At 37.8% G+C, this 20414-nt stretch overlaps 1 protein-coding gene across 3 annotated transcripts in view; it reads left to right on the top strand.

Annotated features, from left to right (window-relative positions):
• C2H8orf34 (chromosome 2 C8orf34 homolog) overlaps positions 1 to 20414 on the top strand; it is a 205733-nt gene that overhangs the window by 67976 nt on the left and 117343 nt on the right. For all 3 annotated transcript variants that reach the window (XM_054815642.1, XM_054815640.1, XM_054815641.1), the window contains 2 exons: positions 2042 to 2211; positions 7162 to 7328. In XM_054815642.1, coding sequence (XP_054671617.1) covers positions 2042 to 2211; positions 7162 to 7328 — 337 coding nt within the window. The remainder of the gene's footprint in view (positions 1 to 2041; positions 2212 to 7161; positions 7329 to 20414) is intronic.

Raw genomic sequence — 20414 nt, 5'->3', positions numbered from 1 at the left:
TCAGGAAAAACTTGTACTGAAAAAAGGGCAAATTTTTAGGTACTTTTCATTTTCACTTAAGTGACTGAAAGCTTTTAGCAAGATCGACACTGCATGTTGTTACAAGTTTAACTAGCTCCAGCAACCTTTTTTATTAATTATTACAAATTATCCTATGGAGAAAGGAAAGGGAGAAAACGGCTAGAGTAGCAGGAATAAACCTCAGAAGGGGCCAAATGGTTCTTACTTAAACTAGCGTAGGCACCATGTGTAATGAAGGCACTGGAGGCAGTGGAATAATCTTTTTTCCTAGCTCATAACCATATGGTGGTAGTCACACCTGTGACAGGTTACACTTGTCAAGTGACCAGAGGCCACTATCATCTAGTCTACATTACCTGACTATGACACAGCACCAGACAGATGCACACAATATTGTTTCCTAAGTACATTAAAGACACCAGGGGTTAGGTATTCTAAAACCTCTGAAGCTGTGGTGTTTTCCTCAGATTTCTCTCTTCTGTAATGGCTGCATTCCATTTTCAGTGGTCCTACTGTGTCACGTCAACCTTGCAGAAAACAGACATTGTTTAAAAAGTGAATTAGTCAAGTGATGGAGAACTCTGGACAGAGGTATGGAGAGTGGAGTGCAGCAATGCACTCACAGGCACGTTGCAGAAAGCAGAACAAAAAAACAAGGGGGAATGATTCTAATCCAGGGCCTGGGTCATATTTGGCTCTATCAAAATGGAAGCTCTTGGAGTTCTCCTGAGGAAAATGACAGCGTCTAGCTGGAGCAGGGTAAATATATTCATATGAAAGCAGTTTGCAGACTTTTTTTTGTTTGTTTCATTTCAGTAGAGGCCTCTACTTCAAACCGTGCTTTTACCATATCTGTGTCAATTAGGAAGAGACTTTAAAAATGGTTTGTTTTTAGGAAGATGAGAAAATATGGTTGCTAGGCTAAGTAATCACTGTGCTGTACTTTTTCCAGATGCTCTTTGTTTGGAAAGCATTGTTTTATGGCAGCAATATTTATTGAGACACTGAGCTAGGTAACAGCCAAGGATTTGTTTTCCTAAAATTTTCTCTTGTTAAAGGATAGGAATAGAATATATCTCTCCTAATTAGGAACACTGTATTTGAAACGTCTTTTTTAGCATAGAAAGGAGTTTAATTAAAGCAAAATAAATATTCCTATCCTGACATTTCATGTCTATTTTTTTGCATACATGCTTGTTTTTTAGTTTGACTATACTGTTATATATGATCCTTTACCTACAACTGTTCTAGTAACATTGAGAACAGAGATACTCACTACTTCAGAACAGCTTTTTCATAAATTTTTTAAGGACAATTTGTTTCCTTAATCTAAATTCCTAATATAATGCTGCAAATCATCACTATTGTTTTCAATATTCCAGTTGGATTTTGCCTGCTTCTTGTAATCCTATCCAGCTATCTTCCAGTAAGTGGTTAAAAATATGAGTACTAGTTTCAGAAATACATTTTATTAAAATGTTAATACCATTTTCAGAATTGAAAGATACATTATGTAAATCCCAGCAAGGTTATTTTTAAAATGCCAAATGCAGATGTATTTATTAGTTTTGCATTAATTCATAATGCAAATAAGTGATGTTAATCTAAAACAGTCTTTTGGTTGGGGAGTTCATTATACAAGTGACCTCATCTGTTGCTTTGCAGAACTGACACAGTGCTGATTTAAGAGTTGTGCGTTTATTTAAAAAAATTATAATTTTTCAAGATGATACCCAAGATTTCTACAGTTGCTATTGAAAAGTAAGAAACAGGAGAGATTTGAGGCATTGGGGTGGGCAAATCTCTCGTGAAATTTTGTTAATGGGACTCTTTTCATTAGTCAATGATTGTTTCTAGGTATTTTGTAGCCCTCTGAAATTATAATATACTGTACTATTTTTGTACTTTTGTTAATCAGTAGTTTTATTTTCTATTTCTTCTTTTCCTGGTTACATGTGTGGTTGAAAACAAATAGTGCAGTGTTTCTAGTTGGGTTTTTTTTATTTTTATATCTGTTCAGGACACAACAGGTTTTAACACCCCCCTTCTCAGACCTCGTGTCATTGGAGAATGGATTGGTCGTGAAGAGAATGATGCTGACCCACTCGCTGCTGAGATGCTGCAGCCACCAATACCAAGAAATAAAAACGAGCAGTGGGACAGTGAGGATAGCAGCAGTCCTGGAGGAAGGTGAGATTTTGGTTCTGCCTAGAAATTTTGTAATTTGTGAAGTGGATCTGTCTTTATAATGCCCCATTTCTGAGAGCAGAATGCAGGGCTTTTAAATTCTAACGCCATAGTGTGGCAGCATGCAGAATAAATGGAAGATATTAAGATGTGACTGGTTTCTTCTAAAGATTTTATATATGATTAACTTCATACTCATTTACATTCCCATGGTTTAATTCCCACATATAAAGCTAAGTGTATGTTGGTAAGATTGGGGTCCATTGAGTAATAATTGTGTGATGTATAGCTTCATTCAGATACCTCAAACCCTTCTGTATTTTAGCCGTTGGTAGCAGCTGTTTGTTAATCTTCTTGACACTTTAGTGATAAATCTGATTTTCTCATTTAAAGGAAAGATAGACAAGGGAAACAGTATCTATATAATTTTCAACAGGACTTCCTAAATTCATCTTCAGTTCTTATATTTAGCATCCTGGTGTTAATAACAATTCTTTCTCAAAGAGAATATAGTATTCTCTGCAGAAGATAACTTCTGACGATATATTGCAGTTGACTGAGGGTAGGGGAGTACGTTTGTTTGTTAATGTGCTTCAGCTACATGGAAGAGATTATCATTTTTCCAAGGGGTCCATTTTCCATGATTTAAAGATATCTGTTTATCACAGAAAGTGAAGTATTCACGGCCTTTCTTTAAAGCGGATTAAAGCTTGCTTGCCTTTTTTTTTTTTTTTTTTTTTAAAGTGTAAAGCTTGTGCACTGCCTCTGTTAATTGCCTTAAACATCTACGGTTCTCCCTCAGCAGTGTAGCCTTTCTCCTTGCTTATAACTAATACTCTGACTACAGCAGACACCTTTTTCTTCCTCTTTTAAGAAGGCAGAAACTCTCTGCTTTCCCTTTGAAAAGGTTTAAGGTATTATCACAGAATCATAGAGTATCTCCAGTTGGAAGGGACCCCTAAGGATCATCAAGTCCAACTCCCTGCTTGTCACAGGACTACCTAAAATTACACGATATGACTAAGAGCATTGCCTAGATGCTCCTTGAACTCTGATAGGCTTGGTGCTGTGACCACTTCCCTGGGGAGCCTGTTCCAGGGACGACCACCCTCACCATGAAGAACCTTTTCCTAATGTCCAACCTGGACTTCCCCTGATGCAGCTTCATCCCATTTCCTCATGTCCTGTCACCGGTCACCAGAGAGAGATCAGCACCTGTCTCTTCACTGCCCCTCTTGAGGAAGTTGTAGACTGCCATGAGGTCACCCCTCAGCCTTCTCTTCTCCGAGCTGAACAAGCCAAGTGACCTCAGCCGCTACTCCTAAGTCTTGCCCTTGAACGGCTTTCACCATCTTGGTTGCCCTCCTCTGGATACACTTTAATTGTTTGATGTCCTTGTACTGAGGTGCCCAAAACTGCACGCAGTACTCAAGGTGAGGCCGCACCAATGCAGTGCAGAGTGGGACAAACAGCTCCCTCGACCGTCTGGCTATGCTGTGCTTGATGCACCCCAGGACACAGTTGTCCCTTTTGGCTGCCACAGCACACTGTTAACTCATATTCAACTTGCCATCAACCCAACCCCCCAGATCTCTTTACGCAGGGCTGCTCTTCTCTCATTCCCCAATTTGAATTGTGAATATTCCCTTACTATGTCCTCCATGTGCCTTCTACATTGGAATTCACCTCCCTGTCACAGGGAAACTATTCTGTCACTTGCTGTACTCTTACAGGCTGTATTCATTAGCTTTCCTCACATGTTGGGAATGTTTGTTATCCATGAGCACTTCTTTCTTCTCTTAATTAGATTATTGTGGGGGAAGCTGCAAGTACTACTATTTCAAAGAAGTAGCAGCATGTAGTAATGATCCCTCAGCCAGACGTTGGACTGGAACCAACAGAACTCAGACACCGGGTCTCTCCAGTGCAGTTCCTGGGAAAGTAATGGAGTCAGCAACTGGCACTGCCCCTTGATTGTGAGGGCCTGGGTTTCTTTTTCCTTATTCAGCAGTCCAATAAAGACACTGAATAAAGATCTGTTCCACGTTGCAGAGCAAATTTGAGGATATTGTGTCTCTTCTCTCAATAGGAAAGAGCAGAAATAAGCATCTCTGATCTCTAGACGGGAGCAAAGAGGTTTAGTTCTGAGTAACAAAGATGATTCAAAGCAGCATATTTTTCTCTTTGTAGAGGGTGGTACAAGCTGTGAGAAACCTCACAGCTAATGCTATAATTAAAAAATGTGATTAATGGCTTTGAGAATAGTATTTGAGAAGTCTTGTTGAGTATCATGACAAAATCACGTTGCCTGGCATATGAAATAAGGAGAATACAGGGTACTTGATGTCAGGAAAGACTCGTGGGACACTGATATCTCTAGTTTTTAGGTGCAGTATATGCTGCAGGCCTGTTGAAAAATGTGTATCATTAAGTGGGAATACTGATTTTCAGTAAAAATGAATAACTACTAAATTACATGCAGCATATGGATTTACATTTGGATGACTGATTTTATGTCTGGGATAATTCTTTGCTTCATTAGCATTTCATCAGCTTTTGTAAGGCATTTATAAAAAGTGTGTTTGCAGTCTTGCAAAATAATCATAAAATTGCAGAACTTTGAAATAGTGGTGATACTAAAATTGATGCCACCTATATATGGAAGTTTAAAAAAGCCTTTATTGATCAAGGTTAATCTGAATGATTAATGGTAGTTCACTAATGACAGTTTCTTCAAGGTCTGATTCAGCGTTACTGGGAATTAAAGTATGATTAGCAGAATTTGGAATTGACTATATACCAAATGCATGGGACAAGTAATAGGTAATAATAATTTAGTTTTAATGTAGCGTATTCCTAGTACATGCAAAAGTAGTGGGAATAGCATGGGTTTTATGAGATTAAATGAAACTCTCAAAAGAGTGAATTTGTTATCAGTTGTAAAGAATTTTTGGCTACCTCACTGTATTTCATTCATCTACTTCATAGTTAATGTGGCCTAAAATAATTCAGATACATTTTTCTTGGCAACTGAAAGAGGGAGCAATTTGAAATTCATTTTAAATGTCTCCAATTACATCTCGTTAAACTTGATTTAGCAACACTTTTAATAAAAAGTGATAGTTTATTGATCACTAATTATCAGGATTTATGTGATAAGCCAACAAACTCTCAAAACTAATCCTTATCTTCAGTTACAGCATAGGAACAGGAAAGTGAAAACTGTAGTTGTCCCATTATTTCCAGGAAATATGTTTTCTTTTACCTATCACTAAACATAAGGAAATGCTACATAAATGAAATACTGAATAAATATGCAGAGGATTAGGCATTGACAGATCACTGGTAGAGTAATTGCCATCAGTGTTATGCAACTCCCTCTCTCCGTGTTGTTTTCACAGACAATAGCGTACAAGTTTTTTTCTCTTTGGTGGAAGGGGAAGCCCTGGGTCCTTACACATTCATAGCATTCTATAGGAGACTGAATAGGCTGCTGAGAACAGCATATTCCTGTGGACCACTGGTCTGTTGATAACATGCCCATTTTCAGTACTGGTCTTTTCAGCATAAAGCAGATCATAGTGAGTATACATAGTACGTGGTATTTGGGAATCTATGAGTTGTCTCCTTTTTCTGTCCTTGCAACCACGAACCTCACTTTTTGCTCCATTTAGTCATGGACAGTGGGAAAGAACCGCTATTTCGTGCTTAAAAACATACATTCCTGTGATGATGAGCAACAGAAGCACACATGTTGTATATCTGAAAGCCAGGCCCAGTTACTTAAAAAAAAAAAGAAGGGGAATTAATTTTGAGCAACTGAAAGGACAGGTTTCACTACTGCTGTACTTGTCACTGGTTTTGTACTGCTATCTGTTGCTGCTGTAAGGGAGCAAGGTAAGGTATTAATATGTGATAAGGGACCATATAAAAATGCTGATGGCAATCCTGCTGGTACCAAGCTCATCTTTTAGAAATTCAAACACCATGAAAACAGGATTAAACTAATTTCCAAGTCATTGTTAGTAGTTTTCTACGTGACAAGTTTCCTGGAGAAATTCTGAGAGGAAGCAAGGCTCTTGGGAAACTTCCTCAAGGGATAATGTATGTACACAGTGGGGAATTTGGGTGATTTTTAATACGATGCTCTTGTTTCTTAGAGCCTGAAATGAACTAGAGCTTGCAGAGGCCCTGTCCATAACCTGATGTCCTAAACTCAAAGCCCACTCTTCATCTCCAAGGTCCATTTTGTCTTATTAGTGTTCTTTGCAGTGGGAAATGAACTAGCATTGATTATACTGAATTTCATACATTTGCAACAGATCTACCTTCCTGCAACAGGCTGTAAGACAGTCTGAGGTGTTGCTGATTCCCTCGTGTGGGGCGCCAAACTTCTGCCCCATTGTCTTTATCTTGATACTGTAAGGAATCAGAAATTGCTAACTGTAGCCAGTCCTGCCTTAGACCCTTCTGCTAACTTCCATGCAGTTCCAATTGTCTGTTACTTAGGTTAGGGATACAAGTCAACAAACCATGAGAATTGTTACAACTATGTAGTCCTTAATCCTGTGGGGTCATGATAACATAACCACTCAAGGGAGCAGTTCTTTGTTGTGAGCTGTGTTGCTGTGCAATCAATGCCCTAGCAATAGTGATTAGTAACATCCTGTTGTTCTGTATATGTAGCTTATTTAGACTTGATTAATGCCCATAAAGGCAGTGGGAAATTTCCCATCATCATTCAACCAAAACTTTAGACAGGAACTGAAAACACAAACTGACTTATAACATCCAATGATCAGGGAATGAGTGATAACCAGCTGGTTTATGTGTGATCTGATGGCATTAACCTTCAGATCTGGAGGACATCATGGGCTACAGTAATTTGAGAAATGTGTGACATATTTTGTAGAAAGCACCAGTAAAAGGAAGTTGTGCTTTCCTCCCTCACAGCTTAAAAATGGAGCCAAAGACCAAAGGACTAAAACAACAACAGCAGCAACATAAGAAACTGCTGGCTGCCATGCTTTCTCAGGACTCCTTTGATTCTGCTCAAAGCACAGCTCCATCTGTAACTGAAGAAGATATTGACAATGAAGATGATGCAATGGAACTGCTGGGTAACTGCAAAAAATTATGTGTATTTTCTGATTTTTTTTTATTATAGATTAATCTAAAAAGTGTAATATCTGATCAAACATATATTAGTTTGAATCTGCTCCCTGTGTTTGAACCTGAAGTATCCAGCAGCTGTGTGAACGTCCATAGTGTTTAACTCGCAACTTTCAGGAGTGAATGTAATGAAGACTGTATATGTGTGTGAATAAACCGCTAGCTGCATCAAAATCCCGTGAAATACCAAACACTTCAGGTGCTTAAAGTAATTAATTTGATTTCCTACATAAATCACTTGCAGGTTCTACTTGGAGAATATATTTGTGTACAAGGAGCATGATCTGCTTCCCTGGCTTTCATCTGATTCTTCTTTTTCTTATCTGTATCACAGTTCTAACCTCAGTGGATGTTATTTGAGACTTACTAGCTACAAATAGCTTATGCAATGTGAATTTGTAACCTCTCCAGAGCATTTGATTGTAATTTTCCAGTAGACTGTACTGTATGTGAAATTGCACTCTAGAAGGCTCTATGCTCACTGCTTTCTCCCTTTCCTAGAATGACTAGTTGTGAAAGGAGGGAAATTGTTGAAGAAAGTTAATTAATAGTCTCTTTTCTGTCATTTTTAAAAGCTTCAATGTAAGATGCTTAAAAGGTAGTCATGGATTTCAATTCCCTCCTCCCCCCACCCCAGTTTTTCCTGTATAGAACTTCATGTGGGATCAAAGCACAGGAAATACACAATCTCAGGATAGCTCAGCATTCTTACATTTACAAATTCCATCACGAAATATTTGTTTCAGTTTGGACCTTAATCTGAAAATCAGAAGAACATATGGTGCTCTACTCTGTTTCTATTATATTTCTGTTGCTTCCTTACTGCATTCTTCATAGAATCACAAAATAGTTGAGGTTGGAGTGGACTGCTGGAGATATCTAGTCCAACCCCTTGCTCAACACAATCCTCTAGAGCAGGTTGCTCTGGACATTGTTCAATTGGGTTTTGACTCTTTCCAATAATGGAGACTCTACAATGTCTCTGGGCAACCTGTTCCAGTGCTTGACGATGCTCATGGTAAAAAAAAGTTTTTTGTTATGCTTAAACAATTGTCAGTTAATACATATTGTAATACAAATACATATTTTCTTTTTTTTCAGTAGTTTTAACTTTGATGCATGCATTTGTTTTTACAGAAAAGAAGAGATAATGAGCTGGGCCACTCAGGTGTCACATTAGGGTCAATTAGTTCTTTCTGTTTGAAGGAAGTCACACTGTTTGTGACTGTGAGCTTGCAGTCTTCATGGAATGAGTTGATGTTTCCAGAACTAATCCATGGATTCCAGGGAAGGACATAATTAGTCTGTAGCTGCATTATCTCCTTATTTCCTCCTGCAATTTACTGATCTTTCCAACTTTTATCAGTATGACATAAAAAGCAAGCTGAATGGGTGTCTTGTACTGGTATAAACCACAGATCTCCTAAAGTAGTATTCTGTGGCATCTGAAAGGCACAGTAGATAAGTGTGTGTGTGTGATTTTATTGGCCTCATTATGTATCACAAAGAGAATAGAATCTTTTGTTAACTTCTAGTTAGGTGGAAAAGGTAGCCAATAGATGTGTAGGTCTTTCCTTGTAGACATTTGAATCCCTTGAGGTATCAGGAACCAGAGAGGTAGGATAAAGGAAATTTTTATTTTCTAGTGTCTTGACGTTTGGTCAGAATATTATATGTGTACAAACAAGTGGTTTTTGTTTTTTTTTTTAAATAAGGACTCAATTGTAAGAATCCATTTTGGTTTTTTGCCATGTAAAACCTGGAACACTTTACTATCATCCATTTCATCAAAACTGGCAGAGTTTATACAAAATCAACTTAAAACTAGGAAAAGTCACAAACAGGACTTCCAGTTTGGGTAGGGTGTTACATAAGTGATTCTGAGATTCTGAAGCAAAATCATGGCATGTCTGATGAATGGCCATGGTTATAGTGATTATAATATAGCCATGTTATAGTAACTACCACTGATAAAAAGTTCAATGTGCATATCTTGGTGTTGAAATTGCTGTGGTTCTGAAAGACTGGCTTTTATTTTAATTCTTATTTTGCAATTTGCTGACAGTATGTGGTTTATATTTGATGTACCGGTTAGGTTACATCCTGCAGAACTGCTCAAAAGTTAAGGATATGACAAAGTGTTACACAGGAAGGGTATTTTGTTTTCTTTTGAAGGTAACATAAAGAACTTAAGTTTCTATTGGCAAACATAGGTATTTTTCATTGCTATATTTTCCAGATCAGTAACTGTATGATACTGGGATTGATTTTTTTTTTTTTTATTACATACTGCATTAATCCATTAACTGCTTTGCTGCTTTTTACACTGCTTATATGCAGTATAACTAATTTCAAATCATGGCTTTCTGCCATCACTGAATTGCAGGGCATTGTTGCATATAGCTACTTGACTTGTTCCCTTTAGAGTTCAGTATTCATTGCTTATTCAGCCCTTTCTTAAAAAATTACAAAACCTCACACTCCGAAGTCTGGATTCTGGGAAAACACATTCTACTGTTTATAGCAGATGATTTTACTGTGTACCCTACTTATAATGCAGGGGTTTGCAGAACACACACTTTGACCTTCATGTATGTTCAAAAGAATCTTTTTCAGTTTGATTGATTTCTTTAGGTATTAAAAGCATGAAACTGTTGGTGTGTTTTCTTTTAAAAAAAAAACCCCTCCTAGTACTCACATCAGAATTGTCAATGAAGGTTTAGCTAGAATCAAACATTCCAAATAGAAGTAACAATTAAGCTGTTATACTTCTGAAGAATCCATTTCAGAAGAAATGTATGCGCAAAGATGAAAAAGAATATTATGGGGCTACATTCTGATTTCAGTTATCACTCTTTATATATAACATAAGATGCATAGGAGGGCTATTAACACACTGGTAACTTTCTATGTGTGTTCAATTATGCAGGTGGCTGAAATAGATTACTGGCAGATAACATAGAATCATAGAATGGTTTGGGTTGGAAGGGACCTCAAAGATCACCTAGTTCCAACCCCCCTGCCATGGGCAGGGACACCCTCCACTAGACCAGGTTGCCCAAAACCCCATCCAGCCTGGCCTTGAACACTTCCAGGGATGGGGCCTCCACAACTTCTCTGGGCAACCTGTTCCAGTGCCTCACCACCCTCATAGTAAAGAATTTCTTCCTAACATCTCATCTAATCTACCCTCTTTTAGTTTAAACCCATTACCCCTTGTCCTGTCACTACACTCCCTGATAAACAGTCTTTCTCCAGCTTTCCTGTAAGCCCCCTTCAGGTACTGGAAGGCTGCTATAAGGTCTCCCCGGGGCCTTCTTTTCTCCAGGCTGAACAACCCCAACTCTCTCAGCCTGTCTTCATGGGAGAGGTGCTCCAGCCCTCTGATCAGCTTTGTGGTCCTCCTCTGAGCTTGCTCCAACAGCTCCATGTCCTTCTTATGTTGTCCTTCTTATGCTGGACGCAGTACTCTAGGTGGGGGTCTCAGAAGAGCAGAGGGGCAGGATCACCTCCCTCGACCTGCTGGTCACGCCTTTTGATGCAGCCCAGGACACGGTTGGCATGATAGTGGAAAGGATCTTCTTGACTTTATAAAGCTGAGAACTGTAACTGTACAATCACATGTATTTGTAAAGGGGTGATGCAGTTGAGGTCTGTGACTGAAAATGATATCAAGCAGCTCATTTTGTATACATCATAATGCCAAATATTGTGTTTTGTAAATCTGATCGGGAGCTGAAGTAATTCTTTGTGAAACTGTGTGGTCCTTTTGGAATTCCAGGACATTTGGGCTTAAGCTGTCTTTCACATTTGGCTGAAGTCCACTGAGACTTTGACGTCATGTTATTCCCTTAGTATCTCACTGATGTCCATTGGAGAGGACTGAACTGTATTTTCCCTGAAATTGCTGGGAATATTGATTGAACAGTCACCAAAGCATGACTCATCTGGTTTTAAAAAAAACAATTGTTTGATTAAGTGTAAGAATATTGTTTAAATGTATTGCTATACATAAACATATACATGGTCAGAAGCATAAGGTTTTAGATAATACACTTGGACTTAAATACACATTTTTGAGCTTTTTTCAAGTAAGGAAGATGAAAAATTCTGCATTGTTTTACACAATATTGATATTTAGTTATAATGCTCAATCACCACTTTTCTTGTTGTTGTCCAATCTTTATGCTTGCTCACAGTATTAAAAATGTTACCATATGGTAATACATGCTACCCAATAGTTAACTATGAAGCACCACTCCAAAGATAAGTGTACCCAGGAAACTCACACAGGTGTGGTTGAAGTGAAAGGTGGTCATAGTTGAAATCCATTTCCTGCAGGCATATTGACACATATGCCAGTCTGTATGATTCTGAAAAGCCTCTGTGTTTTCAATGCAAATAATCATATAGCTGAGTTAAATTTAAGTGTTTACAGCTTCAGAACTTGTAAAACCATCTCTTCTTCAGAGCTGCAGAGCTGATTTCACAGTAAGAGTGGGGGTTTTTTGCTCAATGTAGAAATCTTAAGTGAAAGTTCAGGGATTGTCTGCCTCATGTTTATTATGCGTAATTCTTGCTATGCAGTAACAGACCAGAATCTTTAGAGATAGAAATGCACCTTAAGTAGTAATATATTTTTTAACTATTGCTATCGGGAGATACCTGATGTCTTCTGTTTGCTTTAATAACTCTTCTTCTAATCTTTAGAATTTCTTTTTTCCTCAAGACCTTTCAAAATGTTAATTACTAGTCATTGCAACACCCCTGAAAGATTGGCTGGTGTTATATATACATTTTATAACAAGAGAAGATAAACAGAATTTAGTGAAGATTGCCTTTGCCTATGGGATGAGACAATAACTCAATGTCTGGTAGCCTTCCCCTTATATAGTCTATACTGCTTTTGTAATGAGGCTCTGTCTACGCTGCTTTTCTAATAAGTCTCTGAGTGCTTTAATGAAAGGGTGTCCAATCTGCAGTGCTTTCAGTACATTTCCTCTGGTTCAACAGACTTTCCTTATTTTCCTGTTTCCTAGAGGTCTTTGGCAACATGGAGGAAACAGACTCTAGACCTGATAAATTATTCTAATATAGCAACAGGTTGTTCCTCTTTGTTATCTCTCCCAGCTGGACGAAAACTTCTCCTCCATTATGTGACTAGAGTACATCATTTGCCAGAAGAGAGGCCACAAGGCCCTGGGAAAGATGGTATGTGACTTACACTACATCTTCGGAACAGTTTTCTGGCCCACAGCCTGTTTTGTTGGGGTTTAAGTTGAATGATTGTGTGTGAGAAAGCTATGTGAATAGCTGACTCTTCTTTTTTGGAAGCTGTTGGGAAATCAACATTACCAGTGAGTGTCTGCTGTGTAGTGCATGTACAGAAGCTGACACTACTGGGAGACAGTAGGCCTCTTCTGCATGCTAAGGCTGGCTGTGCTATACACCGCAAGATTTTCAGTGGCATATGTAATGCACTGGTGCAATTGTGTGTTGCAGATCTCTTAGAATGGCACTCAGACTCTATAAGGTGTGGATTTAAATACCTTTTTGAGATGGAGAAAGGGGATAGCACAGATAATCTTACATCCCTTCAGATGCTGGGAACCCTACACTGCGCAACATTGGACAGACCTCTAGTCATGACATGGTACGCTGCACAGATCCTGCCATGCTAAGATTCACCAGCATTACAGTCCTTAGAGCTCTTAGAAGTATATAATTTAGTTTAGTTTTTCTTATAAGTAAAGAATTCATTCAGCATTTCTACTGTCAAGCAAAAAAGATGTTTACATGACAACATGGTAGTTCACTTTTAAGGTAAGAGCGTGCAGGTGGTATAATTGCTAAATGCCAAGTGGGAGCTGCCTACGGCCTTCTCCTTTATGATTAGCAGGCTAACTTTATCCTGCAGCCAAGTGGTATTTGCAGCACAGCATAGCACAGTACAGACCTGTGCCTGCTCAGGTCAATTGTTTTATGTGGATCGCCAACTCCTCATTGTGCAATGGTCCTCAGGTTCAAATTGTCAGCAAGCAGGAAAGTCAGTGTAGCACAGTATTTTCATGCCACTGGAAGAAGAAAAGTTTTCTGTCTAGTCAGAGATAGTGATCACTACTTTAGTCCAAGTCATGGGAAAGTGATGATGGCAATGTTATTTGTCTCATGTTCTTATCACTGAATGCTAGTTCTTTACTCTCAATGCAATAATAAACATTGATGTTCTCAAATTCCAAGGAAGTATTTAGCAAGGATGATCCAGAATTATTTTTCTCTTTAAAAACAAAACCAAAAGTTTTTATCTTACAGTATGTCTTCAAAAGTCAAATGAATTGTCTTTTTATGCATGACTTGACTGTCCTCATCACTACTGCCCTCCTAGTGAAATTTCTGAAAAAAGTTACTCTGTAGATAAATACTTAGATGCGGCTTTTTTGGAAATTGCCATAGATCTACATGCTGTCATTTCTAATGTCTTAACAGAGTGGCGGTCATAGCTTTTATGAAGCTATTCGTATGAAGTGTTCTGTTTCCTTCAAATTTCAAGAGCTGGAAAGAGGAGGCTCTGTATCTAAAAGAGAAGGAAAAAACCCACTGCTTTATTGGATTTTTTTACTTGCATTACCTCCCAAAGTGTGTAAATAATTTACATACTTTTGTGCTCCTTGACGTTATTACTGGAGCAAAAGAAGGATTGTATTATATGGACAAGGCTTAGCATGTGAACAGTCATGATGTTACTGCTCCGTGAATGATATGGCTAGTAGGAATGCAATATCTTAAGGTTTACTTTTGTGAGATGTAATTGACTTTCTAAGTGATAGGTATTTGACGTTCAGTGGCTTTTTCTTTAGAGTCTGATGTGGAAGATATAGTTCATCCCAGTTTGAATAGAACTATTTGATTCTAGGAAAAGTATCAATAAATGCAATTTACTGTTATCACAATTTCTAAAAGGCCTGATCGTCAGTCTTCTGTTTATCTTCCATTTATCTTCAATCTTCTTCTATCTGTATGGTAGGCAATTTCTGATAATCTTGATTACCAGGTACTTTGAAACTCCTGAAAGATTTACAGTTTGGAAAGGCAATGAACAGTTGAAGGCAAAAGTTCCAAAAGATGTTTTTTCCCTCTTTGTGGGTTGACCCCAGCAAGTAGCTAAGGACCACAGAGCCCCTCACTCATTCGCTGCCCTTATTCTAGCGAGGAGAAGACAGGAAGAGCAAAAGCAAGAAAACTCAGGGTTGAGATAAGGATAGTTTAATAATGAAAGGAATGAAAGAAGGAAGAAAAAGAACCCCAAAACCTAAAACGAGTGATGCCAAAGCAATCACTTGTCACCTCCCACAAGCAGACTGATACCTAGCCAATCCCCAAGCACCAGCTACTTTGGAAAAAACTAAAAAAACCACAACCTACCCCCCAGTTTTTATTGCTGACCATGACATTATATGGCCTGGAATATCCCTTTGGTCCATTCAGGTCAGCTGTCCCAGCTGTCTCCCCTCCCAGGCCCTTACCCACCCACTGTGGAGCAGAGTGAGAAACAGAGAAAGCCTTGACCTTGCACAAGCACCATTTAGCAGTAGCTAAAAGGTTGGTGTGTTATCAACACTGGTTTAGTAACAAATCTAAAACACAGCATTGCTATGAAGAAAATTAACTCCATCCCAGCCAGACCCTGGACATCCCTTAAAGATATTTTTTCCAAGTCACTACTGTCTTTTTGAAGACTGAGAGGTTGTATTGACATGGTGGAAAGTTTCTTCTACTCTGGCATCTCCAGGGACATAGTTCTCATTTCTTTTAGATAAGGGCTTCTCTTCTCCTCCTGAGATAGGTTGATCAGTGCACAGTCACATCTCTTGCAACTGTTCCCCAATTTTATATTGCCTTTCACTTACAGCTGATTCTGTTCTCCCCGTTTGTGTTTTAGACCATAACTGTGGACTCCAGAATGTTTATCACACTTTCCTGTGTCTCCTGTGTTCTTTGCTTCTTAATTAGTCTTTGTTTTGCACAAAGGCCTTTGCATAGCACTGAGAAGTGACCATAGTTGTCACAGAGGGTACAGTTTCTAAGTGATGGTATCTGGCTGGGTTTCTTATGCTATTACATAAGTGTACTGTAAGTGGTAAAAACTGTAAAACTTGTAGAGCTCAATAGAGAGCGTTGTGGTTATTATTCAGTCTTCTGTGGACTTACATAAAGAAGCATTCTTTCCTTCAGTATTGTATTTGTACAGTACTTGCAGTAACTTCTCCTTTCACTCTTCCCTTTTAACATATATATTCTGATATTTCTCTACTGTAGTTGGCTATGTGGAGTTTACCTGGAGGGTTCCAGGTGCAGGATCTAATCTTGAGAATGTGTAATAAATATTGAAGTCTAGTGGAAAGGGTATGGGGGGAAGAGCAGAAAAGAAACCACCAAGGTTGTGAAAAGGAATTTCTCTTTTAAAAATGGATGATTATGGATAACTTGTATTTTTGTCTTCAGGCTACAGTGATTAGCTTGCTCTAACTCTAGTAAGTATCATTAAATCTTTATCTTCTTTGCTTTTAGTGCAATATATGAATTGTTATGCTCTGCCTCAAACAATTAATAATCATTTTTATGCAAATGTAGTAGACACATAATGCCAGGACTGGTAAATCAGTTGGAGTAATTATTCTTACAGAACAGCTAAGGTGAGAAGTAACATCAAAATGGTGTGGGTTTTTATGGCATTTCAATGAAATTTTAACTATAACTTTATTGCAGATACTGTCAACAGTATTTTTTACCAGATTCTGTGATCTAGAGGACTATTGTCTAGAGAGGAGCCATAAACTTGAAATCTAGTACTAGTTTTAAAGCAATGTTTTCATGCATTATACTTCTGAACACTTGTGTAAAAATTTAACAAATACCATATGCAGTATTTTTTTTTTCTTTCTGCCAATATCGAAAGTCACCAAAGCAAGAGTGATACGCAAGTCCGTGTAATGTTATTCATGGCATTTCATTGATTTCAGTTCATCTTCTGGTCCTATGCTAAATGACAGCAACATCAGTGAGAATCTTCTGGTTGATCTGAGTTTAAACAAAGCTCTAACTGGTTGTTCAAAGAACTGGGATTTGGTGTTTAAACTCTTAAAATAATTGAATCCTGCTCTTGAATTTTACTGTCAGTAATACTAGAAGTGCTTGATGTGTATATAGAATTTTTAGACTGAGAATAACTTCTCATAAGTTTAGTAAGTTCTATAGTTTGGTTAAGAGGGTGTTTGTAAGGTTGGAATAAATTATAAACTGAATTAGTGCTGCAACACTTGTGTAGTTATTTCTGGTTTGATAGGCTTAAAATGGGTTGAAACTGCAGTTGATTGTGCTTCATATTGCTAAAGGGAAAATGGAGAGAGAAAATCAATTAGAGATACTAGATTTTCTTCAGTTGAAATAAGTTACATAAGCTAATAAAAAGCTTCAAAAGAACGATTCATTTTCAATAAATAGGTGTGTACTGAATATCATGATGTGCAGGAGCCTAAAATGTCATTTGTTTACAGTTTACACAAGGAACCAAAGCTTATTTTAAGCCTATACCTAAAGAACAGAGCAAGGACACGGTGTAATCCTAGTCCTCTGCCAGTCCAGATCAGAGAACTAAGTACCTGTACTAACATAGCCTTATTATGGCCTGGGATTTCTTCTAAAGGAAGTCAAGGGGACACAGCAACATGGTATACGTCACTCATGATGTGATATTGATCCCAATATCATGGGATCAGACTGATACTCTTCTACACTTGTAAATGCTTGCAGTTCTGATGTTTAATGGCTGTGGAGACACAGAGGTCCCTTTAGAGAAGCTATAGGAAGAAGCTTCCTCACACCCCAACACCATTTATAAGACAAGAAGGTGATCCTCACAGCCAACTCTGTTAGCCAATCTTATTTCTTTGCCCACTTCCAAATGTGCCAAGAACATCAAGTGCTGGGCAAATAGCAAAGAGCTATGGTTGAGTGAGGTAGCATATTTCAGATAACACTTTAAGCTATGAAGTTTGAGGAACTATCTTTTCATGAGTTCAGTGGAATGCATTGCCACAGCAGGTTGTGGAGACCACAAGTGTAAGTATACAAAAGTAGATAAATTCATAGAAGATTGATAATACCACTTTACTAAATGCATTGGTTGTGGTACATTCTCTGAGTCCTGAATTTGGAAACTGCGGGTAACTGAGAGGATCTTTACTTACCGTCTATATGCTACTGGCTATTTTGAGTCAGGACACTATACTGGCTGCTCCTCAGGTCTGATCCTGCACGAATACTTCATGTACCTTGGTGTCTCCCATCATTTGAAGAGATATAAGCTGAATGTGTGTATATATGAGGACTGCATGCTGTATAATTCTGACCCTTTCTTGAAATTTTAATGGTGAAAATGGCTGAGAATTTTCCATAAATATTCATTATTTTTACAGAGTAGAAGAGCTGAGATAGATAGGAAAAATGATGGGTATAACTGGTGTTTATTTGCATAAGTGAAAAGGGCAAGGTAAGGACTCCAACTTCCCTTTTCTTCTACCTTCCTAGTGATTGTCTTTAGCATCACATATCCTACTTTACTTTACTATCTGCTTTGGGGCTTGTTGAATAAGGCCAGGCATTCCATAGTGTATTCTATTATTTTTTGCAAATAAAAGCATATTTTATTGGGAAAATATCAGATGAGCTGTACTAGTGAACTACCTCAGCACATTCGGTAGCAGGTAGATAGCTCACATGTTCCTTCCATGTGGAAGGTAAACATTTGCTTTACTGTGTTGAATCAGAGCTTAAATGAACAAACATTGCTATGGTAGGTTACTGCAGTCAGAGCAATAGATTACTCGAAGTAGGGTGAGCAAGGTACAACTGATTACTGATTTTTCCTTTATGAGAGTCATGGGGCTTCAACTGAAACTGTAGACAAGTTTAAAACAAATAAAAGGATATATATTTTCATGTACTGCACAGTAAATCTAGGGATTTATTTGCTAATGTTGTTGGAGGTGCCAAAAATTTACATATGCTGAAAATGAGCTGGACAGGTTAATGGAAGAAAAATATATCAAGGGCTGCAAGATATAGATATTACCTCTGCTTCAGAATTGCCCTGGCTGTGAATCAGCCTGGGGCTGAGGGATTATGCTGGTAAAGCATTGTTAATGTACTTGCCCTGTTGTGGTACTCATCGGATATCCCCAGGATGCAGGATAAATGGATGTCCAAACTACTTTGTACTTCTTAAGGACACTTAGGTTAGTTTAGATATAGTGCTGGGAAATCCTTCAGCAGCAGTGTATAAGGAAGTCCAGCAATGGATATCATTTCTTTCATGCCTGTATTTTAGCGTTGCCACTGGCTCTCCAGTATTAGTAATCTGCAATAACCTCTGTGTATACTTACTCCTTACTTTACACTGAAGCTCAAAATATGAATGCTGGAGTTCAGAAGCTGTTTGGGGAGATCTGGCCCACTTGATTGACTAGTCTGTGTGCTAAACTGCTGCCAGTTCCTGAGCAATCTCATTCTCTTTTTGGAGCATGCAGGGAAAGGAAGCACGTTAAGAAATGACAGGCTTTCTTCTCTTGGAGATTCAGAAGGCAGCAGTGGAGCTGCGTGAGCTCTGGTGAGGCTTCCTTACTACTCAGTTGTATGCAAGTCTGAAATCACTGTCTTTGTGGAGGGAGAATAGGATGGATGCAGAGTTACTAGGACAATTTAGGGAGGTGGCAGCAGAGCGAGAGGTAGTATGATTACATGATTTCAGATATAATAACCCCTTACAGCTCGTGTTTGAACTGCTTCAGTGAATTCCTCAGCTTTGGGGCTCTCTTTTCAGCTACTGGGGAGAGATTGTTCATCCTAGTAGTAGATAGGGAGCGGGCTTATTCAAAGAGACATTTGTGAATTTAATTCATATTGGGAGGCAAGGATGTGACGGCAAAAAATTATATCCAAACACAGCAGAGCTTAAAGTTATTCTTCATGTTAATATGTGGCTGATTAGTGTCATGTTTTTCTGAATTGATAAAGTGCCCTTTCCTCTGAATAAATTGTCCTTTATTTTATATACAGATAAGTTGCTCACAAGAAGATAATTGCTGCCAGTAAGGGCACTCAGGGAAGTATAAATTTAGCAGGGTTTTGGTGGGTGGCAATAGAGATTTCTTTATATATTCAAATAAATCATATAATAAATAGAAGTATTTAAAAATATAAATAAAAATAACCCCCCTAAAATAATAATACATACAAAATAAAAATATAATAAATAAAATTTATTTATTGCAAGATAAATCCGTAGGTATTACACCCCAACTCATGCTGCTGCTTATAATATCTGACAGAATATGAAGTATATAAAAACACAAAGTAAAAATTGAAACAAAATGAACAAAGATGAAATTATGAATGAAAATTTTCAAAATGTGGTTTTCTGTCTTTCTTTCAAAACTGGAATTTGTTGAGAGGAAAGTGTTGGAAATCCCTGTAGAAAAACTAATTCCATTGTCATGTGCTGCACAACACCAGAGCACCTTTTCCAAAAATTCATACTATGTTTTTCTGATATCTTCGTTACTTGAAGCCTTTCCAGTTTGCTGAAACTGTAATTTAATGCTACTTACAGAAAATAGTTTTTCATTTACATTTCATAATGCATATGGATATTTTAGGTTCTGGTACAGTTAGTGGAAAGTGTATGAAATTTCTAAAGTAAAATACTGAATCTGATGCACCTAAAACTAAGGAAGTAGTATTGTAAATACAAAATATTACGAACATCTTACCTTCTTATGCAAGTATTATGATTAAAAACTTGTTAGTTCTTGTTTCCCAGTAGTTTATACAGTATTTGCTTCATTTTTCTGTTTTATTTGGTTTTGATAGTTGAGTTTGGCACTATAAATGTGTTTGAGACATAGGTTATTTGTGTTTTATTCCTAACTAATATATTAAAGTAAGTTTTAATTACTGCTTTTTTTTATGTTTTTCAG

Source organism: Grus americana, chromosome 2 (genome assembly GCF_028858705.1).
Source record: "Grus americana isolate bGruAme1 chromosome 2, bGruAme1.mat, whole genome shotgun sequence".
Lineage (NCBI taxonomy): Eukaryota > Metazoa > Chordata > Aves > Gruiformes > Gruidae > Grus > Grus americana.
This window is presented reverse-complemented; position numbering and strand designations above follow the sequence as displayed.